This window comes from Fukomys damarensis, unplaced genomic scaffold (assembly GCF_012274545.1).
Source record: "Fukomys damarensis isolate Sample0158 unplaced genomic scaffold, DMR_v1.0_HiC HiC_scaffold_4, whole genome shotgun sequence".
Classification (NCBI taxonomy): domain Eukaryota; kingdom Metazoa; phylum Chordata; class Mammalia; order Rodentia; family Bathyergidae; genus Fukomys; species Fukomys damarensis.
In genome coordinates this window covers 7587258-7607449 of record NW_022900916.1, presented here as the reverse complement: position 1 = coordinate 7607449, position 20192 = coordinate 7587258, and the positions used below count along the sequence as shown (strand labels likewise).

The following is a 20192-nucleotide window of genomic DNA, read 5'->3' as shown; positions in this document are numbered from 1 at the left end:
CGATCGCTCTCGGTGCCAGGGTGGAAACCGAGTGGCTGGACAGAGCTGGGTGACCGGAGGTGCGAGGTCGTCAGCTCAGCACAAGCTCGCCTGCGGCCTCGGGACTTATCTCCCCAGCTCAGGGTGGCTGTGTTTTATTGTGTGTTAGGCAGCTGTAAGGAACCTGACTGGAGAGAAACGCCAGAGGATTAACAGCTCAGAACAAGCGCGGCCTGTGCCTGTGCACCCCACGCTGCCTAGGGGATGCAGTCCCCGAGACTCCTAAGCCCAAGTGCTCTCTGCTCCCCTGGTGGGCGCCTGTCTTCTGGGCGAGCAGTCAGCGGTGACCGCCCGCTCCTTAGCTCTCTCTCTGCTCATAGCGCACCCCTGCCAAGCTGACTGTGCACCCTGTCGGATCCAGCTCCCTGAAGCCCAGGCCAGGTATTCGTCTCCCTAAGACCGAGCTGACCTCGCTTCCCCAGGGTCAACCGCTGCTTCACCCAGCCCTTCCTCCCTCCAATTCCAGGCCCCAGCTCCGTAGCTCCTGATTCCATCCTCCTTCCTCTCCCCTCCCAGCCTGACTTCCCCGTCTTCTCACAGCTGCAGCCCACAGTGACCTCCCAGCTCTCCCCTTGTAGAGTGGCGTTGCTAGGACGCCTCAGTGGACAATCGCACTGCCTTGCTGCACGAAAATTGAATCTTGAGTCTTGGGACAGCCCCTTGGCCCCCTGCAGAGGCTCCGCAGAAGAATGATGACTACAGTAATCGACAAAGAATGCCTTTTCGCCTGTCCCTAAAAGTTAGGGCCTGAAAACCCTGCACTTACCCAAGGTACTTTTTACAGTACAGGCTCCTGCTCTCCAGTCTGAACTTGGGCAAAGCATTTTAGCCAGAGCCTCAGATGCCTTAGCCTCCCTGTGGTTTGAAAACTACCCTAAATTAACATAAAAGAAAGTCTGGATTTTTCCCTTAGATATGTGTTTCTCCAAAGGAAGCAGTGGATGATTTTAGGTGGAACTCAGCTACTCGCTGCCATATACACAGGAAAATGCTCCAACTTGTAATTTGCATGGAGATTTAAGAGAAATCTAATACCAACATTTGCTATGAATAAAAGGGAAGCCTCTTGTTATGGTTTATACCTAAATGTTCCCCCAAAGCCTCATGTGCACATGGTGGGACTTTTGAGGAGTAGCTGGATCATAGGAATGAGATACTGGATTAAGGGTGTGCTGACTGGTTAAGACCCCTGATTGGTTTAGCATGCTTCTGGGTGCAGACAATGGCAAGGCCCACCCTGGGTGTGAGGGGCACCAACCAATAGGCTGGTAACCCAAGCGGAAGAAAAAGTAAAGAGAAGCTCACTGCTGCTGTTTTGCTGCCTCCTGCCTTCCATGCCATAGACAGTTTCTCCTCTCCAGGCCCCTCTGCCATCTTACCCCACCCCACCCCTGAAGCCAATTGGCTGTGCACCAAAACACCTACAACCTGTGAGCGAAAAATAAACCTTTCCTCCTTTAACTTGTGGGTGTCAAGTATTTTGTCCCAGCAACAAGAAAGTAACTAAGACAGATTCTGGTACTAAGAGTGGAGTCACTGCTGTGATGTTACCTGGGCATATGGTTCTGAAGCCTTTGAAACTGGTTTGTGGGAGGCATTTGGAAAGATTTGAGACACCAGCTGGAGAAGCAGCCCTGGAATGCTATAAACCAAGCTTGATGGGAGATTCTGGTCAGAGATCAAAAGGCCAGAATGTTGACTGTAATTTAGTCAGAAAAGATCAGGCTCCAGAGATTTCAGTTGGGAAGAAGGACTCCGTTGATAGGTAGACTCTGGATCACATGCATTATACTCTGGCAGAAAATTTGTCTGCATTTTGCTCCTGTCATGAGACATTGCAGGAGACAGACATTAAGTGCAGCAAACTAATTAATGTGATGGAAGAAATTTCAAGAAATTCTAATGTTAAGCTAATGTTAAGAAAGTGGCATGGCTATTGTTGGGAGTTTTTTGTTTTTTTGTTTTCTTTTGTTTTGTTTTGTTTTTTTTTTTTTTTTTTTTTTTTTTTTTTTTTTTTGGTACCAGGGATTGAACTCAGGTCCTTGTGCTTGCGAGGCACTTTTAATGTGAGAATCAAGAACAAAGAGCCCAGCAGAATGATTTAAAATATTTTGAGTTCAGCCAGAAAGAAAGATTCAGTAAAGTTGTACTGTGAAGATGGATCAGAGAAGAACTTGATTGCTGAAAGTATTAGAGATAAAAAGCCAAGTGTTTCGGAAGAGGATAATAGAAAAATGGCCTGAGGGTCATAAGAACCAGGAGGACTCCACCTTTTGCAGCCTAAAAATTGAAAAGGTCTTTGCTTTGAGAAGACAGCCCCAGAGCACCATGCTCCAGAATGGTAGCAACCTAAGGAATTTGTTCCTCAAGATTAGGTTCATAGTGCTCAGAAATCCAGGCATTTAACCCTACAGCCAAAAGAGAAGGAAGCCTGGCTACTGCTCCTGCTGGCAACAGACTTTGGTGTCATCCACATGGTGCTGGTTTTAGGTGTATGCAGAATGCAAGAGTTGTAGGGTCAGGAAGGTTTCCACCAGATTTCAGAAGAAGGCCTGAGAGGCCAGGCAGTGCACCCCTGAGAGAGCAGTGTCTGAAGCTGTGAGTGTGAAGCTGAGGTGCAGTGGAGACCCCAGAAGGGTAGAGAAACCAGGAATGTGTGTTGTCTGAGGAAAACTGCAAGGAATGAGCAAAGCTGACCCAAGAGAGAAGCTGTGAGGGCTCTGACCACCAGCAGCGCAGTAGGGGCAGAGCCACTCAAGCCCTTTGGAGTTCACATCTTGCCACAGATTGCCCTGGGTGCTAGACATGGGACTATGGGACTTAATGTTTGTCCTGTTGGATTTGGGGGTCTGGCTTTAGTCCCATTCCTTTCTATTCCTCTATTTATAACTTTTGGAATGAGGATATATACTTTGCTTCATTGTATGTTGGAAGTGTTTAACTTTCTTTTTATTTGTACAGGAGCTCACAGCTAAGAGTTTTCCTTAAACCTCAGAGGAGAATTTTGATTTTGACTTTTCAGCAATGCTGAAACTATTAGGACGTTAACAACTCTTAGAGATGAACTAAATGCATTTTTCATAAAGGGATCCACATGAGCCTTTGGGGGGGTGAAATGTTATGGATTGTATCTAGATGTCCCCCCAAAGCCTCATGTACTCGTAGATGGGGCTTTGGGGAGGTAGCTGGATCATGAGTACTGGAGAACTAGATAATCTACTTATTGGTTTAGCATGCTTCTAGGTGTGGATGATAGGAAGGCCACTCTGGTTGTGGATGGCACCAGCCAATAGGCTTGTGGCCTGGATGGAATAAGAAGGGAAAGGGAGGCTCACTGCTTGCTATCTCCTGCCTGCCACACCATGAACTGTTTCTGCTCTGTGATGCCCTGTGCCCTGTTGCCCTGCCTTGGAGCACATGTACTAAAACTATGGACTGAAACCTATACAACCGTTGAACTAAAATAAACCTTTCCTTTTTAAATTTGTGGGTGTTGGCTATTTTGCAACAAGAAAATAACTAAGATACCACTGAATCCAGGAAACACTACAACTAATATTTCCTAGCAAATGAATCTTATTGCCTTTGTCATACAGAAATGTCCTCACCTGGCTGTTTTAAAAGTTCACTAAATTTCCCTTTTTATTTTTATGGATAACTTCTGTTTTTTCAAAGCAACTTTGATTTTATATGAAAATTCTCTTCAAAAGAAATTTAACTTAAAAACATAAAGAAGGTAAGAAATAATAGCCAACCTAGCAGAAAGATGTGGCCAAAGTCATGATGCTGCTATATGAGTGACTGAATAAGAGAAGAGACCAGTGCACAGTTATACACGGGCTTCAATTTCATGAAGCGTTGGTAGAAATATGCTGTTGGAGTGTTTTTCATTTCTACAGAAGACAGAATTGTCCTATCTTTACATAGCTGTCCTATAGAGTCATAAACACTAGAGCTGGCTTTCAGATGAAAAAGGAATATTTCTGCTTCTTGGGAATTTTAACAATATACTCTGATCTCCCTTAAAATCAGAGCATAAAATAAATTGGAGGCACAAAGATCTTGCAATCCTGCTCAAAAAGGTGCAGTGGGCAGCTAGTTAACAACCAAGGTGTAGTAAGTTCCTGCTACTGGTGTTGATGTTGAGAACATCAGCAGGCAGCTCAGGGGCCTCTTAAGCAACTTTCCCGCTCAAAGTTTCTGTTACTCAAAGGTCACCTTCATTGGGTCGGGATCCTGGGACCATGTGGACAAATCATAGATATTGGCTCCCAAAATAGATTAGGTTTTTTTTGTAAGTTCACCTTCAGTGTTTGGAATTGAAAGAGATGGGAATTGGAATGTGGGTTGAATGAATCATTTGTACATGGAAGATAGTTTCTTAAGCAGAGATGTTAAAATTAGAAGTTCTATTCCATTCTCCTGACCAAGAATGAGTTCCTGGAAGTGAGAAAATATAATCTGATTTTATTTCCTCTTTTGATATCAGGGATCAATCTCAGGACCTTGCATTTGCAATGCAGTCAGTGGCACCACTGAGCTAAATCCCTGACCCTCATTTGATTTTTAGAGTTAGTGAATAGTCTCTTCAACAAATCTAATCCAAATGCCAAACCTAAAGTGTCCAAGGAAAGGACTGAAGATATTAGGTTTTAAATTTGCATTCAGTGGAATAATGAACATTTTTATTAAACTCATGTGTTGAAATTAAATAGAAGTGAATCAACCAAAAATCAAAGAATGCATTTTGGGAACTTGGCCTTTGAAAAGGCAGCCAGGAATTTTTTCTTGAAATTAATAAAAATGTTCAAAAACCCATTGAAGCTAGTCATACGTAAGATTCCTCGGCACTTCCCAGAAAATAACTATTGTAAGCTTTGTAACAAAGATGTAACAGCACTTACAGAGAGGTGGTTTCTTATGTAGATACTAAGAAGGCTGTTTCCCCATAGTGATTTATTTTTTTTCAGCTTTGAGTGTATTGGTACATTTTAGGGATACAGTACAGTTACATTCATTGTTGGGATCTTGTACCTCTACATGACAAGTATTGATTCTCATTTTTTCCCCTTACCCCTGCCCTCCCTTCACCCCCCCCTCCCCTCCCCATCTACAAACACTTTATTTCCATCTTTTCATTATCTCACATATTTTTCTTTTCCCTTATTACCCTTCCCCTATATTTTTAATCGAAATATTTAATATATTTAAAAAACAGGTACTTAAAGTGGTAGTCACTATGACTTCCCCAAACCCATTTGCACCAGCTAGATACAAACAGTTCCTCTTGCCAGTCGTTGATTTGGGAATGGGCACATGTATTGGTTAGAAGTAGGCTCACCAGAGTTAATGAACACTCAAATTAACAGCAAATTAAACACACAGGTTTTCTTCTTTCACCCAGTTGGGTAGTCCAAAGCTCATAGGGCAGACTCCTGAATTCATGAGGACATAAGTTCTTTCCTACTTTTTGTTCCACCAGACCTTGTCCTTGTGGTCAAGATGACTACAAAAGCTTCAACCATCATGACTGCATTCTAGAAATCAAAGAGGAAGAGAGGGGACAAAAGGAAGATAATGCTTCTCTTTTAAAGATAATTCCCAGAAGTTCTACACAGCGTTTCTGCTTGTATTTTATTGACCAGAATTTAGTCATTTGCCAAATACAGGCTTAAGGGAATATACCCAGTCAGTGATAATCTCAGATGAAAGTCAGAACAAAATTACTGGGGAAAATGGGAGAATAAATATTCAGAAACAAATAGAGATCTCTTTTGTGGGATGAAACACAATTTTTGTTGTGTTTCTAAGAAAGATTTCACTATTCCCCCAAAAAGGAGAGACGGGGCAAGGATGGTCCCTTTAAGTCTTCAAATATTTCAGGGTCTACATAGGAAGATGGAGCTAGTCGATGAGAAAATAAAACTAAAACCTGTCGCATCAGGTAGAACTGAAGGTACCAGTGTAAATTTACAGGTTTCAATAGAAAAGTTATGACACATATCATAATAATGTACCTGTGCTGCACAGGTATGCATATGTTATACACATAGGTATATACATGTATTCCCTGCTCTTGTCTGATGAAATCCTGGACAAACAATATCCCTGTGTCAACTAACACACCTGGCACAAGGAAAGAAGCCGACTGGCCTGGAACATCTGGTAGCACCAGGAGGCAAGAATGTGCTCGAAGGATGACGAGAAGATGACAGAAGGTCACATCCCAGTGATATGGGTCAATCTAAGTACCAAAATAAACAGCAGGGAGTAAGAAATTATAATCTAGTAAAGCAGGGAACCATGAGTCCCTAGGAGTCTAGACACACTACAAAGATACATATAGATACATTGAAAGTTTGATGAGGAACAGGGATCCAGTTTCCAAGTATCACCCCAGAAAACTTCTTCTGAAGCCTGGTATATACCACCTTAACTGAGTAAACCCTGCCAGTAATGGAACAAACAGAAATCACAGTATATAATCACTTCCGGAAATAAGTAACCTTAATCTGATCATGAGGAAATGTCAGACAAACCCAACTGAAGGACATGCTACACATTATTGAATTGTGATCATGGAAAGTATCCAGGTCGTGAAAGCCATGGAAAGTCTGAAGGACTGTTTCAGAAAGACCACAGAGTCAGGGCCACCAGTGGCCCCTGGGCTCCAGTTCTGGATTCTCTTCCTGCAGAATTCATTATTGGCTCAACTGAGTATACTGGGTGGGCCTGAGGATTAAGTGGCAGTGATGTATCAAGATTACTGTCCAGATTTTGATGTTCACGTTGTGGCTACAGAAAATGCTGTTGTTTTCATTAAAAACGTAATTGTAGGGCTGGACATTTAGCTCAGTGCTGCTGCTTGCCCCACAAGCACAAGGTCCCAAGTTTGATCCCTGGTACAAAAAAAAAAAAAAAATTATATATATATACATACATACACATATATATGTATTTGTACATTTAGATTAACAATTATTCTCAAATAGTCTGGGAAAAATGTTATTTACATTGCTCTACTAACTTTTCTATAAGTTTGTGATTATTGCAAAATGTAAAAGTTAACATAAATGTTATCAGAATACTTGGCACTTTAGAAGCCTCATCGAGATCTCACCCCAATAAGGAGCAATCATCTCCAATTGTACTGTTTGCTCTGCAAACTTTCAATCATGGCATGGCTGGACTTGGCTTACAGCACTGGATTATCAGAAGATGTAGGGTTTAAACTGGGTTGTATTTTCCCACTCTGCTTCAAACCCATGAAGAACTTATTAGCTTTATGCTCAATGACGTTAATTCTCCAAAATGGGCTGAAAAATAAACCATAGTCAAATAACAGGAGATGCACAATGGGAAAATCTTACCTCTTTACTATCTTTTCTCCTTAATATAAGGAAACTCCCATTAACTGACCTCAGAGGAAAAATTACTAAAACTAAACTTTTTTTCCACAACAATCATATGATTTTATCTCCTAGGGAAATTGATAACAAGGCATATATACTTATTACAGAAAGATTTTCATTAAAAAATGCACACAGTGATTTCACAAAATCTTTTGCAAGTTCTGTAGACAGCAGCTAGCTGTTTAAAAAGAAATACTTCACAGATATTTTGGCAGATTTTTAATGCCCAACTTCCATGTGTTCTGTACATACATTTTTTCCCCAAAATTTCTCAACACCAGAGTTAATCTCCAAAGCCCTTTTCAGCAGCTTGGCAGCCTGCCCCCAGCTCCAGCCTCGCCCGAAAGCTGCTTCACTGTAGCTGACACTTCTCCAGCACAGAAGTCCTATTGTCCCCAAGTCTCTTTCAGGACCCATTCAGGCACACAAGGGTCTCGAAAAAATAAAAACCAAATAAATGACCATCTTCAAAGCAGTGGGCTCGTGTGCTCTTTTGAAGGCCTGTAGGACAATTAATTTGATTACAAGGAAGAAATATGTTGTAAGATGTCCTGGTCCGACTTAGGGGAATCTGCTGCCCTATGACAAGGGTCAGCTGTGGGGGAAGGGAAATGGCAGGCTGCCCTTCAGCTGCTAAATCACGCAACCTTTTTCCTTGAAGACATTTTGCATGGAAAATATGCTGTAGATGACCTTAATAGGCAGACATGTCTGCTTGTGTAGAACTTTCCACTGTCTGCATTTTGCACCTGTTTGTGGCTGTGAATCTTTCCCCAGCGGCTGTCTGCTCCTCCACTTGGCTTTGCCAATTAGGTCTGGGAAATGTTTTCTGACTACGGGGCTCCACAGTGGCCTCTTCCCTCCCTCCTGTTTCCTGCCAGTGGCTATCTCTTTGGTGTCTTTGTTCTCAGCAAAAAATCATCCCTGCAAGCATTGATCAAAAGCCTCTGAATACACACTGACTCATCCGCTCTTTAAAGATCTTCTTCATTAAGTAGCTTCCTTTTTAAACTTCAACTGTGGCTTATTTTTTTCTTAATTTACCTTCCCATGAATCCCAATATACAAAGGGAACATCGATTTGACCTGAGGTAGAAAGAAAGATAGCCATATCATAGGAAACCCTTTTGAATACGATTTTATTGTGCTAAAAAAGTGAATCTTTGAGTCTTCCTCTGGGTCCACTCTAATAACACAATCCACTTTAGCATAAGCAGCCTCACTTATTCAAAGTAGTTAATCACCAAAATGCCCCCGTATCTGTTTTCTTAAACCTCCTGTTATCTTTTAAAGTAATTTTAATTTTTAAAAGTAATGAGATTTGCAAGTGATTATTTAAATTTTTTATTGAGTTCCATTAATGTTTCCCTTGTTTATTTTTCTCAAAAATATTTAATGTAAAGCTTCTTTGTTTTCAAAAATCTACACCTTTTTCAAACTTTGCACGTGCCTCTCTGTCCCAGACTTGTTCTTCAGAAGGACCGTCTGTGTCCGTATCTCTCTGACAGTAGTAGCTGAAGAGGGACTGAGCTAAATTCAAGCCACTGACAGCGAGGTGCCCGTCTCTCCTCGTGGAATCAGAATGCCATCAGCGGGTCATGGTGAATGCCAACCCGAGGCTTGTAACGTGTGGCCTTTCCTTTCAGGACCCCTGTTTCTCCCACCACCCATCAAATCTGGATCCACCCAGGGAGCGCGAGGGGCAGTTCCCCCTCCAGGGCGTGCTGTCAGAGCATCAAAACCTTGTCACTTAACAAAAACACTGATATCCACACCCCTTGGCCAGATGCTCAGCTGAGTCTCAAGAGGGTAAAGAATTTCAGGTTTTTATTTAAAAAAAAAAAAAAAAAGCCATCAATAGCATGAATGCAGTCGGTACTTGATGGAGACCTGATTAGTTCCTGATGCCCGAAGCCCCTTTTACTTATAAATGGTCACCGTGTTCACAGGTGGAATAGAGAGAGAGAGGCTAGGAGAAAACTGCAACTGCAGTACCAAGGACACATGGAAACTGCAACAGTGACAGACTTGCTGAGTAGCCAGACAAGAGAAATTCCGCACACTAAACCAGGACAGCGCAATTAGGACGGAGGAATATAAGGAAGAATTTTCAAAAACTCTTCTTTTTCCAATTCCGCCTCAAGCACCAAAGCGGACGTTTTCTCACAGGCTGCTGGATAACTGCCTCCATTCAACCCGAGGGTCAAGCGCTCATAGGAAGTTCGGCTTTAATTGCTGCAGTCAGGGTTTCTCTCAGCGCTAGCGGGATACTAATCCTCTCATATTAATCTCACACCACCCAGACAGCCTGTGTCTTCTTCCTGTGTCTCCTTCACAGGCGTCTTCCACGTGTGCGGCTGGATAGCAATCACCACAGTACATTAACGTGAGAATAAATGAAGAGCGGATGTCTCAGGCGGCGTCCACTTGGTTCCCTTTCCCTTCACATATTTACACACTGGTTTTAAGGCACTGGTGAAAATCAAAGCCTGCTCCTTCCTCTTCTTTGGTGTCGCAGAAAGATGTGCTGAGCTTCCTAAGAGAGCATCCCTCACCTCTCCGGGCATATTGATTTCAAACGTGAGGAATCCCATGGCGCCTGGGGGTCGCAGGTCCTGGAGGCAGGGCTCCACTTGGGAGCCAGGTCTTCATCTGCTGAAATCAAAGCTAAATCACAGGTGCTGCTTTTTGTCTGAGGAGAGAGAAACCGAGTGGAGGGGTGGGTGTTAGATGGCTGCGAAGAGCTAAGGTGCGCCTCAGGCCTTGGGCTGGGAATCAGACAGCTGGACGGGTGGGTGGGGCCTGGCCTTGCCGCACAGACTCAGCATCTCTCATCCAGCTTGCACCCTGCACCTGCGGGGCTCCCCGAGGCCCACAGGAAAGGGGAGCGAGAAGTGGGAGAGGCGGTAGGGACGATAACACTCAAGCTCTTTTCAGGCTGACTTGTCCCCTCTTCTCTCCATCTCGGGCCTGTTCCCAAGCTCTCTAGCTGGCGATATGGAAGCCGCAGAGCACAGCTTCGTTTTCATAGCACACGGTATTAACCACAAGTTGAAATACCAGCTCCATCTGAGTATTTTTATCTGAAATGAGGTCTGCATCCCAGAGGAGGATCCTTCCCCTCCCAAAATACTGGTCCTGAGCTGGACCAGAAAGATGAGTAGCCTTGAAGGAGGCATGGCAGGGCAGGCTTCGTGCTCTCTGTGGTCACTGTCCTGCCTCTGTCCAGAGGACGCCTCACCCAGGGAGAGCCGACTCTGAGAGTCCCTTTATAGGCCTGGAGGGCTCCTGAGCTGAAGCTCAGAGTGAATGATTTGCGTTTCTAATAAATTCCCAGCTGATGCCAGCACTGCCCATCTGGGAAGCACGCTTCGTACTCTAGCACACGTCAGGCCTTGACGAATGGTGGCTTCTCATCTTCAGAACGAGAGGTCGTACATGAGAGTTGTGGGACAGAGGAAACCAGGAGTTACTCCGCTCTGCACTTCCCGAGTTTATAAACATCTGCTGTACTTTTCCTGACTCTGTTCCCCTACACTGCTAATGCTATTTTAGCAGTTTTCAGGAAACAGCTGTTGCTTTTCCTCCCTGAAAGACCATGAAAATTTAATAATAGGTCAAATGGTATTTTGGAAGAAACTGGTATATCCTACTTATCTGTGATACCCTTATCTCTTGCAAAATCGACAAGGCATACTATTGGGAATTATGTAAACTGACTCTTGGTTTTCTTTCAAACCTTTAGGAAAACTTACAGTCAGAAAAAACATTTGAGGGCCAGGGATTTAGCTCAGTGGTGCTGCTGCCTGTTTCACAAGCACAAGGACCGGAGCTTGATCCTCAGTACCAAAAAAATAAAATAAAAAAACATTTGAGCGATTTACCAAGATTTACACAGTAACTGTTTCAGCAGAAACAAACAGCTACGCTGACCTAAAGAAACCTTTTCTGACTCAGGAATCACATCTGATCACGAGCCAGAAAAATATTAGAAACTGCACAGTGGAGTTTAAAAGGGCTGTTTGCTACATGTTACTTTTTATTTATTTTTTTATTTTTTAGCTCATGTCTTTAAGCTTCGAACTGGGAACACAAATGAGTTAAATGAAGATGAATTATTTAAAACTTGCTTTTGTGGTTGATTTTTCCATTCTCCAAATTCCTTCCTCTCAAGCATACACACAGCAAGACGAGTCAACTTTCATTTAATGAAAATGAATATAGTAACGCATGTGCATGGATATATGGACAACTGAAACTGACCGGGTATTTTCTTGCAATTAGACTTCTCCATACTCAGTAAGCTTTGGCAACTTTTAAGACAAATTTCTGTAACCTCCCTCCAAGGTAAACCAGGAACAGGTGTAATTATCTCTCCACAGATGGACGGGCAGGCACAAAGGAATGGACTGAATCAACCAACAAGGAAATCAAGCAAAAGGCTCCAAATAATTCTAATACAATTTCCTTTGATGAAAACTGGTGCTATGGGAACCTCTGAAGGCATTGTTTCTTATTCTTTGTGATGTGAGAAACGTCAAGCAAAAGGCTCCAAATAATTCTAATACAATTTCCTTTGATGAAAACTGGTGCTATGGGAACTCTGAAGGCATTGTTTCTTATTCTTTGTGATGTGAGAAACACAAGTCTTTAGGGACAGCTAAACAAATGTGATGATGTGGCTGGTAAGTACGAGAGGCAGCAGTCCAAGGCTGTGGAAACCAAATTGAGTTTTTTGGATAATGTGATCAAGGCTCTTCGATGCTGGTTCCAACAATCAGCATCTGATCCGCCAGTACTGCACTGTTTGACATAAAGCAGGCAAAGAAGCAATATCTACTAAACTAGCAGATGTACTGCATGGTACAAACCTCTGAAAGCGCTGAGCATCTGAGAAGCACCGAGCAACTGGGAATTTTTTCTGAATGCCAATAGCTTTCAATGCAACAGGCTTAGAAATAGCTGTCTCTGGCCCGAAGCCAGGTCGCTGACAATAAACTGCTAAGCCACAGACCCTGGGGAAAGGACAGCGACCACAGCTGAGAAACCTCTTCTATCAACCCTCTGTCCTACTGTGCCATGGTTTGTTAAGAGATTTAAACAGCAAAAACTGGGTCCTTGGGGAATTATTCACTTTAATAATCTCACCTTTAAGCCATGGCATACGACAGGATCCTAAAGCAGAAGGCCTGGAGACCTCAAACTGTGGCTCTCCAGAGGCCCCTCGACATCCTAACTTCTGAGTCTCGGAAGCACGAGCCCTGCCCTGGCTCCTCTATTCCTGCCCCTCGGGCGCAGCAGCCTCCCCGAAAGCCGAGCTTCCCAGTACCTCCATCCCAGCGGTCCTGAGACTTCAGGAGCTATGAGGAGTAACTGAAAACTATGATGAACACCTGAAGTTTTTATCTTTATTACAGAGAAAGACACATGACCATGGAGCCCCTCAAGTGCACCCCTTCCCTTTGAACACCCTCATGCTGCCGTTCTGGGCACTTTCCGCAGCAGGTCCAGAAGTCCTCTTTCATGAGTGTCTTTAATCGTGCTGTCCTGGCTGCCCTGCTGTCCTGAATCCATTCAAAATGTTCCCCTTTCATGGTCATTTTGCCTTTTGGGAAGAACCAGACGGTGCCGGGTCCGGGGAATGGAGGCAGAAGGACACACGGTCACGTTTCCATGAGCCTGCTTTTCTGGTGGATGGTGCTCAAAAGCAGTCACTGTAGTTTGATCGCACCTTGTAAAGACACTCAGGGAAGAAGACTTCAGAATGGCCTCAGAAAGTGGCCAGAACAGTGGAGTAAGTGAGTTTGGAGCAAGGGAGAGGATTTTAAGGAGGACTGATGGTAGTGTCTTTTACTGTAATGCACTTTTATTCAAATATTCATCAATACTGTGATGGCCCCTTGTTCACTGTGACTAAGCCCTCAGTGGGCAGAGCCTAGAGGTGTGAAGGCTGGCGGTTTTCCTGTTGTGTAAGCTCTGGTCTTCACCAGGCAGAGGGCATTTTTAAGTGTGTAATTCAATTCAAGGATGGCACAGAAATGAAAAACAATTCTCTGGAGAAGCAGGGTCACAGAATGAGTAAACTGCTATTCTAAAAGGTATTTGCCTTAAACTTCAAAAAATAAGGATAAAGGAACAGTCTTATCTCTGCAGTTTTTTATTGCATTTTAAGGTTACAAGGGCAACACGTTACATATATGACTACTTATGGACGTGGTATAAAGAGATCAGTAGGTATCTAGGAGAGTTACCATTCTGACTAGATAAAGCATACAACTTAAACACATTTGAAGTTATGCTTAATTCTTTTCATAAAATAGTAATAATATAGACAATAAGGAGATCCTTAATATGACTGTGATTATACCTTTTTACATAGCGTTAGAATCTTGGATGATTTTTGTTGTTGTTACTTTAGTTCTGAATCTTTTGACTTCAACATGGGTCTATTCATCAACATTATAGGTTTTCATAATACAGTGACTTTATTTATTTACTTATTGTAGTGCTAGGGACTGAGCCTATAGCCTTACACATGGGAGGTAAGGGCTCTACCACTGAGATATGTCTCCAACTGCAATCCTTCCCATCCCTTTTCTTTCAAGACAGGGTCTCACTAAGTTGCCCAGGCTGGCCTCAAGCTTGCCATCCTCCTGTCTCAGCCTCCCGAGTATGTGATTACATACATGTGCCACCATGCAAGCCCATACTTTCATTTCTTATTACCAGTATCCACACAGATATACAGTCTGCCTTCCATGCTAGCAGATTTAGCATCTGGGAGTTCAACCACCTGCAAATCTAAAATACTGTTTTAAAATTGCATCTACGCAGGCCGGGGATTTAGCTTAGTGGTGCCACAGCCTGCTTTGCAAGTGCAAGGTCCCAAGTTTGATTCCCAATACCAAAAAAAAAAAAAAAAGAAAGAAAATAATAAAATTGCATCTGCATTAAATAACTATGGATGAACTTTTTCTTGCTCTTCTTCCATAACACAGTGCAGCTACTTACATAACATTTGACTGTATTGGATATTTCAAGGAACCTAGAGGTGATTTAAGTATATGGGGGGATGTGTGCAAATTCTACCCGTGTTATGCAAGACTTGAGCATCCTCAGATTTTGGAATCTTTGGGGTTCCTTGAGGCCATCTCCCCCAAATTACTGAGGGATGAGTGTGTTCATAATGAGAAAACAAACCAGCACTGGATCAAGTTCCTTTTCTCCCAGAAACTTCCCATTTATGTCCCTAACCCTCATGTCTCTGTCCTCACCAAGTCTGTTGGTGCTTTGTCTTAAATTCATCAGGTCAGATGAACGACCTAAAGGTAAACAAACCAAACCAACTCTTCAGGTCACCCAGGGAAGGGAAGCAGACTGTCCAGGGGGAAGCTGCGGAAATCTTGCGTTTGACAAGTTGTCCAGGCCGTTCTTTCAACTTGCAGCTTCACATGTTTTTGTTTTTGTTGTTGTTGTTGTTGTTGTTGTTGTTTTTGCTAGTTCATGACTTTATTTATAATAAATGTCTTACTTAAGATATACTTACCTCAAATACTTTTATCAATGAGGTAGAATGCAGGTTAATGGCATTAAATGCATTTTGATGTTTCTTTTTTTTGCTTGTTTCCTCAAAAGAAGGGGACCCTGCCTGAATGAAATGTGAGCCATCCTTTCTACTCCGGGGCTCTAGAACAGCAGGACTCAGCATTCAGAAACAGTCCCCCACCCCACCCCGGGGTAAACTGGGTGCTGGGAGATGAGCTGGGGAGGGGTGGGGCAGGGGCTTGGCTACAGAGAAGCGTCCGGAAGAGGGCACGGAATGAAAGCTGAGTGGATCCCAGGCACCCGAAACGCATTAGAAGCCCTGGAATTAAGGGCAGAGCTCACAGGTAGAGTATGAACTCAGCATGCCCTGCCTTCAATCCTGAGCACCACGCAAAGGTGTTGGAATTAAGGAAGGGACCAAGACTGTGCTGGTGGTACTGCAGTCACTGCCACGTATCGAGGATCTTCTACACGATACATGCTTAGCAGTGTAGCTGTGACCCCGTTACTTACCTGATAAACCCTTTGGATACAAAAGAGAAGACACCACTGCCTTTAGTTTCTAAAGTTCCTGCCTTAAAAGCACCCCAAGCAGATTTTATCTTCAGAGCCACGTAAGGCAGGGCTGGCTTTCAACAGCGAGCTGGAACAAATCCACAGAAGGTCCATTCCCCTAGGAAAGGAAGAAAAACACAGCTACGACCAGAGGGACTAGACTGTGCCTTTCCCTATTCTGACGGAATTCCAACTCGATTCTTCACTCTGCTTTCTGGCGATGGAAGGAAGACTAACTCAGTCTTGCCAAACCTGATAATATTCGTGAGCGCATTCTTTAATGTTTAAGGCCTACTTATAACTACACCATGGGCGTAAGAGCAGCCAAGTCCAGATCTTAGGGAAAGCCAAAAGGCTCAATGATCAGTTTTCTGCAACAAATAAAGTACAAGGAGAAAGCGGGAAGCCACCATAGAGATTAAGAGGAAAGAATCACCAGGCATGGGACTAGGGCCTGATTTTTTTAAAAATTTAAGTCAAAAATGTTTAAACAAAAGAAAAATTGAATATTGACTGCCTATTTGATAATATTTTAAAAATTTGTGTTGCAATTTTAGGTATGATAATTGACCTTGTAGTTCTGCTTTCTTTTTTGTCTTTTATAGAAACATGCTCCAAATATGTGAAGATGAAATGATTTAACGAATTAATGTTTCTTTGACTTTTTTCTAGTGTTTATGGAGATTGATAGAAACAATGTAATTAATATATTTTCATATAATTTTACAGCCTCTGATCATAACCCTGATTGGCTTACATGTGATGTGAACCTGATTTTTATTTAGCATAAAGCTAATTTTTTGTCTGTAATTTACTTTAAAATAATACAAAAGGGGATGGCTAAAGGGAGAGATTGGGTAGGACTGGTCTTAGGTTGATAGACACCAGAGCTCTGGGTTCCTAGGGATCCACTGTACCATTCTGTCTGCTTTCATGTATATTTCAAATTCTCCATGATTCAAAGTTAAAAAAGAGTCAAAAATACAATATAATCTGCCACATAAGTCTACCTTCATATCTGTCTCCGCCCGTGTGACTAGACGTGCTCAGCACATGAGGCCATGGGAAAAGCTGGTGTGTTTCTTCACGCCAATGCATTACCATGCACATTTACTGCCTGTCACCAATCAAGGCCCCTGTACGTGGCGGGGTCCTAGATTCCATGGTGTTTGTGCAGCTTTGAGCCTGCAGCTCTGGTTGCTCACTTTTAACGTCTGGCCATCGGGTGGCGGTGTGAGAATCAGTGGTAGGACATGGAAGGGCGTTCAGCACTGTGCAGTGGACTGGAAAGACAGTGCGGACAGGTGCGGTTCTGAGTGGACATCTGCAATCAGTCCCACCTGTGCTACTGGGCGGTCCGGTGAGGCTGGACAAGTCACTTAACCTGGCCAGTCCTTGTTTCTCTACCAGTACGTGGTGTGCTGAGGGCACAACCTCCCAACATCCCGTGACAGTCTACTGAAGAGCATTTTAAATGTTTAGCACATAAAATACACTGGGTTTTTTGTTCATAAATGAAAACATATGCAAGGTAGGTAGCCTGAACAGTGTAAAGTATCTTACTCTTAACTTGTTTTTGTAGAAAATGATTCTTCGTCTTTAAAAAAAAAAAACAATTTCATTTATATTAGCAACAAGTGACAAAAATTACATTTATATCACATATAAGCCAATTGTGTTTTTATCAGAGATTGCAAAATTATATGAAAATATATTAATTACATTGTCTCTATTAATCTCCATAAACACTAGAAAAAAGTCAAAGAAATATTAAAATAAAATTATGGCATGAAGGATAAAACTGAAATGATTGATAAAAATTGAAATGATGATTACAACATAGCAATATTAATGACAATGGTAGTTCATCTTTATTTCATTCTCGCTATAACATGGTAATCATTGGTCTATGTAGTTTCCATGTTTTAACTTCTTTAATTTTCATAGCAATCCTAGAAGTGGTTATTATCATGTCTCAGATGAGGACATTATAAAAGTACTGTACTTTTATTTCTGTTATACATTACAGAACTGCATATGGGAGTGACACAAATAAAAGCAAAGACACCAAGTTGGAGTTTCCTTTGATTGTTTCTTTGTTCTGAATACTGTGATGTACATACAATGGTACAATTCCTCATTTAGCGACAAATTCCTTTAACCAACTCTTCACAGGAACAGAACTTGGTCATTAAATGAGGAGTGTCTGCATACGATGAAAAATAATAATAAAAAACTTTGAAGTTTTGGAAGACCTTATTGTAAGAAGGGACAAAAGGGGTCTAAATGAAATGATGGGCCAGGTGGTGATGGTCCACAGGAGCGAAGATCAGCATCTGGAACTGCAGAGGGGACTCTGTGATTGAAGGACCAGGCGACAACTCGGCTCCACTGGTAAATGTTAGCATCAGAAGGAGAGACAACCACACAGTGCGCAATGCTGAGGTAGACAGCGGCATCTGGGGTGAACCTGACTCTGATCAAGATGCGAGACCTAACTCCAGTTTGCAGGAAGTGTTGGAGGCAGGACGCTAAACTGTCCAATGAACTATAAAGATGGGATCAGCCCAATCCAGAATTCTTAAAAAATCATGACTGGACAACCTAAGAATGCAAAAAAATGTTTGCCAGCTACTCCTCTGACAGAGGACGAATATCTAGAATACATAAAGAACTGCAAAAAATCAGACCCCTCCCTAAATAAAAGATGCACTAAAAAAGTGGCCCACTGAAATGAATGGGCACTTTTATGCCAAAGAACAAAAGGCCAATAAACCCAATAAAAATGATCAGCGCCTCAGGCCATTAGAGACATTCACTGAGATTCCATCTTACTCCAGAAAATGGCCATCACCAAGAAATCAAAGAGTAACACATGCTGACAAGGCTGCTGGGGAAAAGGAAGCCTCCTACATTGTCAGCGGGATGTAAAGTAGTACAGTCCCCATTCTGGAGATCAGTATGAAGATGTCTCACTTCCATCAGGCCCAGCTACTCCACTTCTAGGTGTCTTCCCCAAAGTGTTAAAGACATCATATTATGGCAATCCATGCATGCCCATGTTTACAGCAGCACAACTCACAAAAGCTAAATCTTCTAAGTGGCCTATATGTCCATCAACAGATGAATGGATAGAGAAAATGTGATATTTACACACAATGGAATGCCATCCTGCCATAAAGAAAGTCATTTGTAGGAATATGGACGCGTCTTGAGAACATGTTAAGTGAAACAAATCAGACACACAAGCTTAAATAGCACATAGCTTCTCTTATATGAGAACCCAAAATACAAATAAAAAGCAAAGTAAAAGACAGATAATAGTAAGTAGGGACATAGATCTTCCAAAACGGGAAGGGGATCAAGAGATGAGGGAGTAAGGTGAGGGGAAGAGAATGAAAAAAGAATTCAGATGTGTTATGTATCCTTACAAAGTCCCTATGAGAAAAGTAAACATTATGGGCTACAAACATGCACTGATAAAAAGTCATTATAGAACAAATGTTCCAGTTTCATCAACAAATAAATTCCAAGAGAAAAACAAGATAATGGGGAGAACTAAATTTTTAAAATCTTCAAGAAGTATGTCAAAAATATACTGGGTAGACCTTGTTGGTATCCTTTTAAGTTTCTTAATTGTGGAGTGTATTGATTTGGGGGGATGTATATTTGTGTGGAGTTATTTTTGTTTAGTTTTGTAGCAGACTGGGAATTGAACCCAGGGTCTTGCACATGCGAAATACGTGCTCTACCACTGAGCTATACCCATGGCCCTTGGTTTTTTAACTAAATTTTGAGTCCAAGTGGCACCTGAAAGCTTTCCGTATTTAGTGTCTACTGTCGGGTGAGCCTGCAGGGACGCGCACACTGGCAAAGCCATCCTGCAGCCTATGCTGTGCACATCCATGACCTCCACAAGATTACACCTCTGTATATATTAATCTAATAAGAACGCTTAGGCTTTAGTTGGATCTTGATTTAAATAAATTGGTTGCTGAAGAAATGTGAGGAAATTTGAATATTAATTGGGTTATTTGGTGATATTCCAGAATTGCTATTTTTTAAATGCAACATAGAGTCGAAATGGAATACAGATGGCGGGGGGCTTTTCCATTAGTTGACATTTGGCTTGAAAAAGTTCAGGGTAGAAAGGAAAAATCAAACAAAGTTGGCCCTGAGTCAATCACTCTTAAAACCAGGCAAGGTGTGCAAGGGGTTTCATTATAACGCCCTCTCTTTTCATGTGGTAGTTTTTCTATAATTTAAAAAAAAAAAACGGAAAAGAAAAAGAAACAAGATGTACTAATCAAAATTAGTTTATAGAGCAGGAAATATCCTGAATTTGAACCCAGTGCAGCCCAATTTATTTGCTGTAAAGTGCTCCTTGAAAAGTCAGAATGTCTACAGATCTGTTGTTTTGTGTCTCTGTTTCACTTAGAAATTGAGAGGTTTTTCTTGGTAGTTGGGATCGAACTCAGGACCTCGAGCTTGCGAGACAGGTGCAGTGCCACTGAGCTAAATCCCCAGCCCGAGAGTTTTTTAAACGAGCACAAAAAATATTCTACTCTTTATCAAAATATTCCCTGGACGCACACCCAATGCCCTTCTCTTGGGGCTATGTGTTGGTGGAGTCTTATTTAC

At 42.3% G+C, this 20192-nt stretch overlaps 1 protein-coding gene and 1 long non-coding RNA gene across 5 annotated transcripts in view; one reads left to right on the top strand and one right to left on the bottom strand.

Moving 5' to 3' along the window:
• Positions 1-598, bottom strand: part of Gsap (gamma-secretase activating protein) — a 74834-nt gene extending 74236 nt beyond the window's left edge. For 3 of the 4 annotated variants that reach the window (XM_033756595.1, XM_033756596.1, XM_033756590.1), the window contains exon 1: positions 449-595. In XM_033756595.1, the coding sequence (XP_033612486.1) occupies positions 449-533 (85 nt within the window). In that variant the 5' untranslated portion in view covers positions 534-595. Of the gene's footprint in view, positions 1-448 lie in introns of all 4 variants that reach the window. The other variant, XM_033756597.1, reaches the window with a different exon arrangement.
• LOC109118454 lies at positions 7-1498 on the top strand. The gene is made up of 2 exons (XR_002025775.1): positions 7-420; positions 556-1498. It is a non-coding gene; the product is annotated as an uncharacterized LOC109118454 (long non-coding RNA).
• Positions 1499-20192: the final 18694 nt, after the last annotated feature.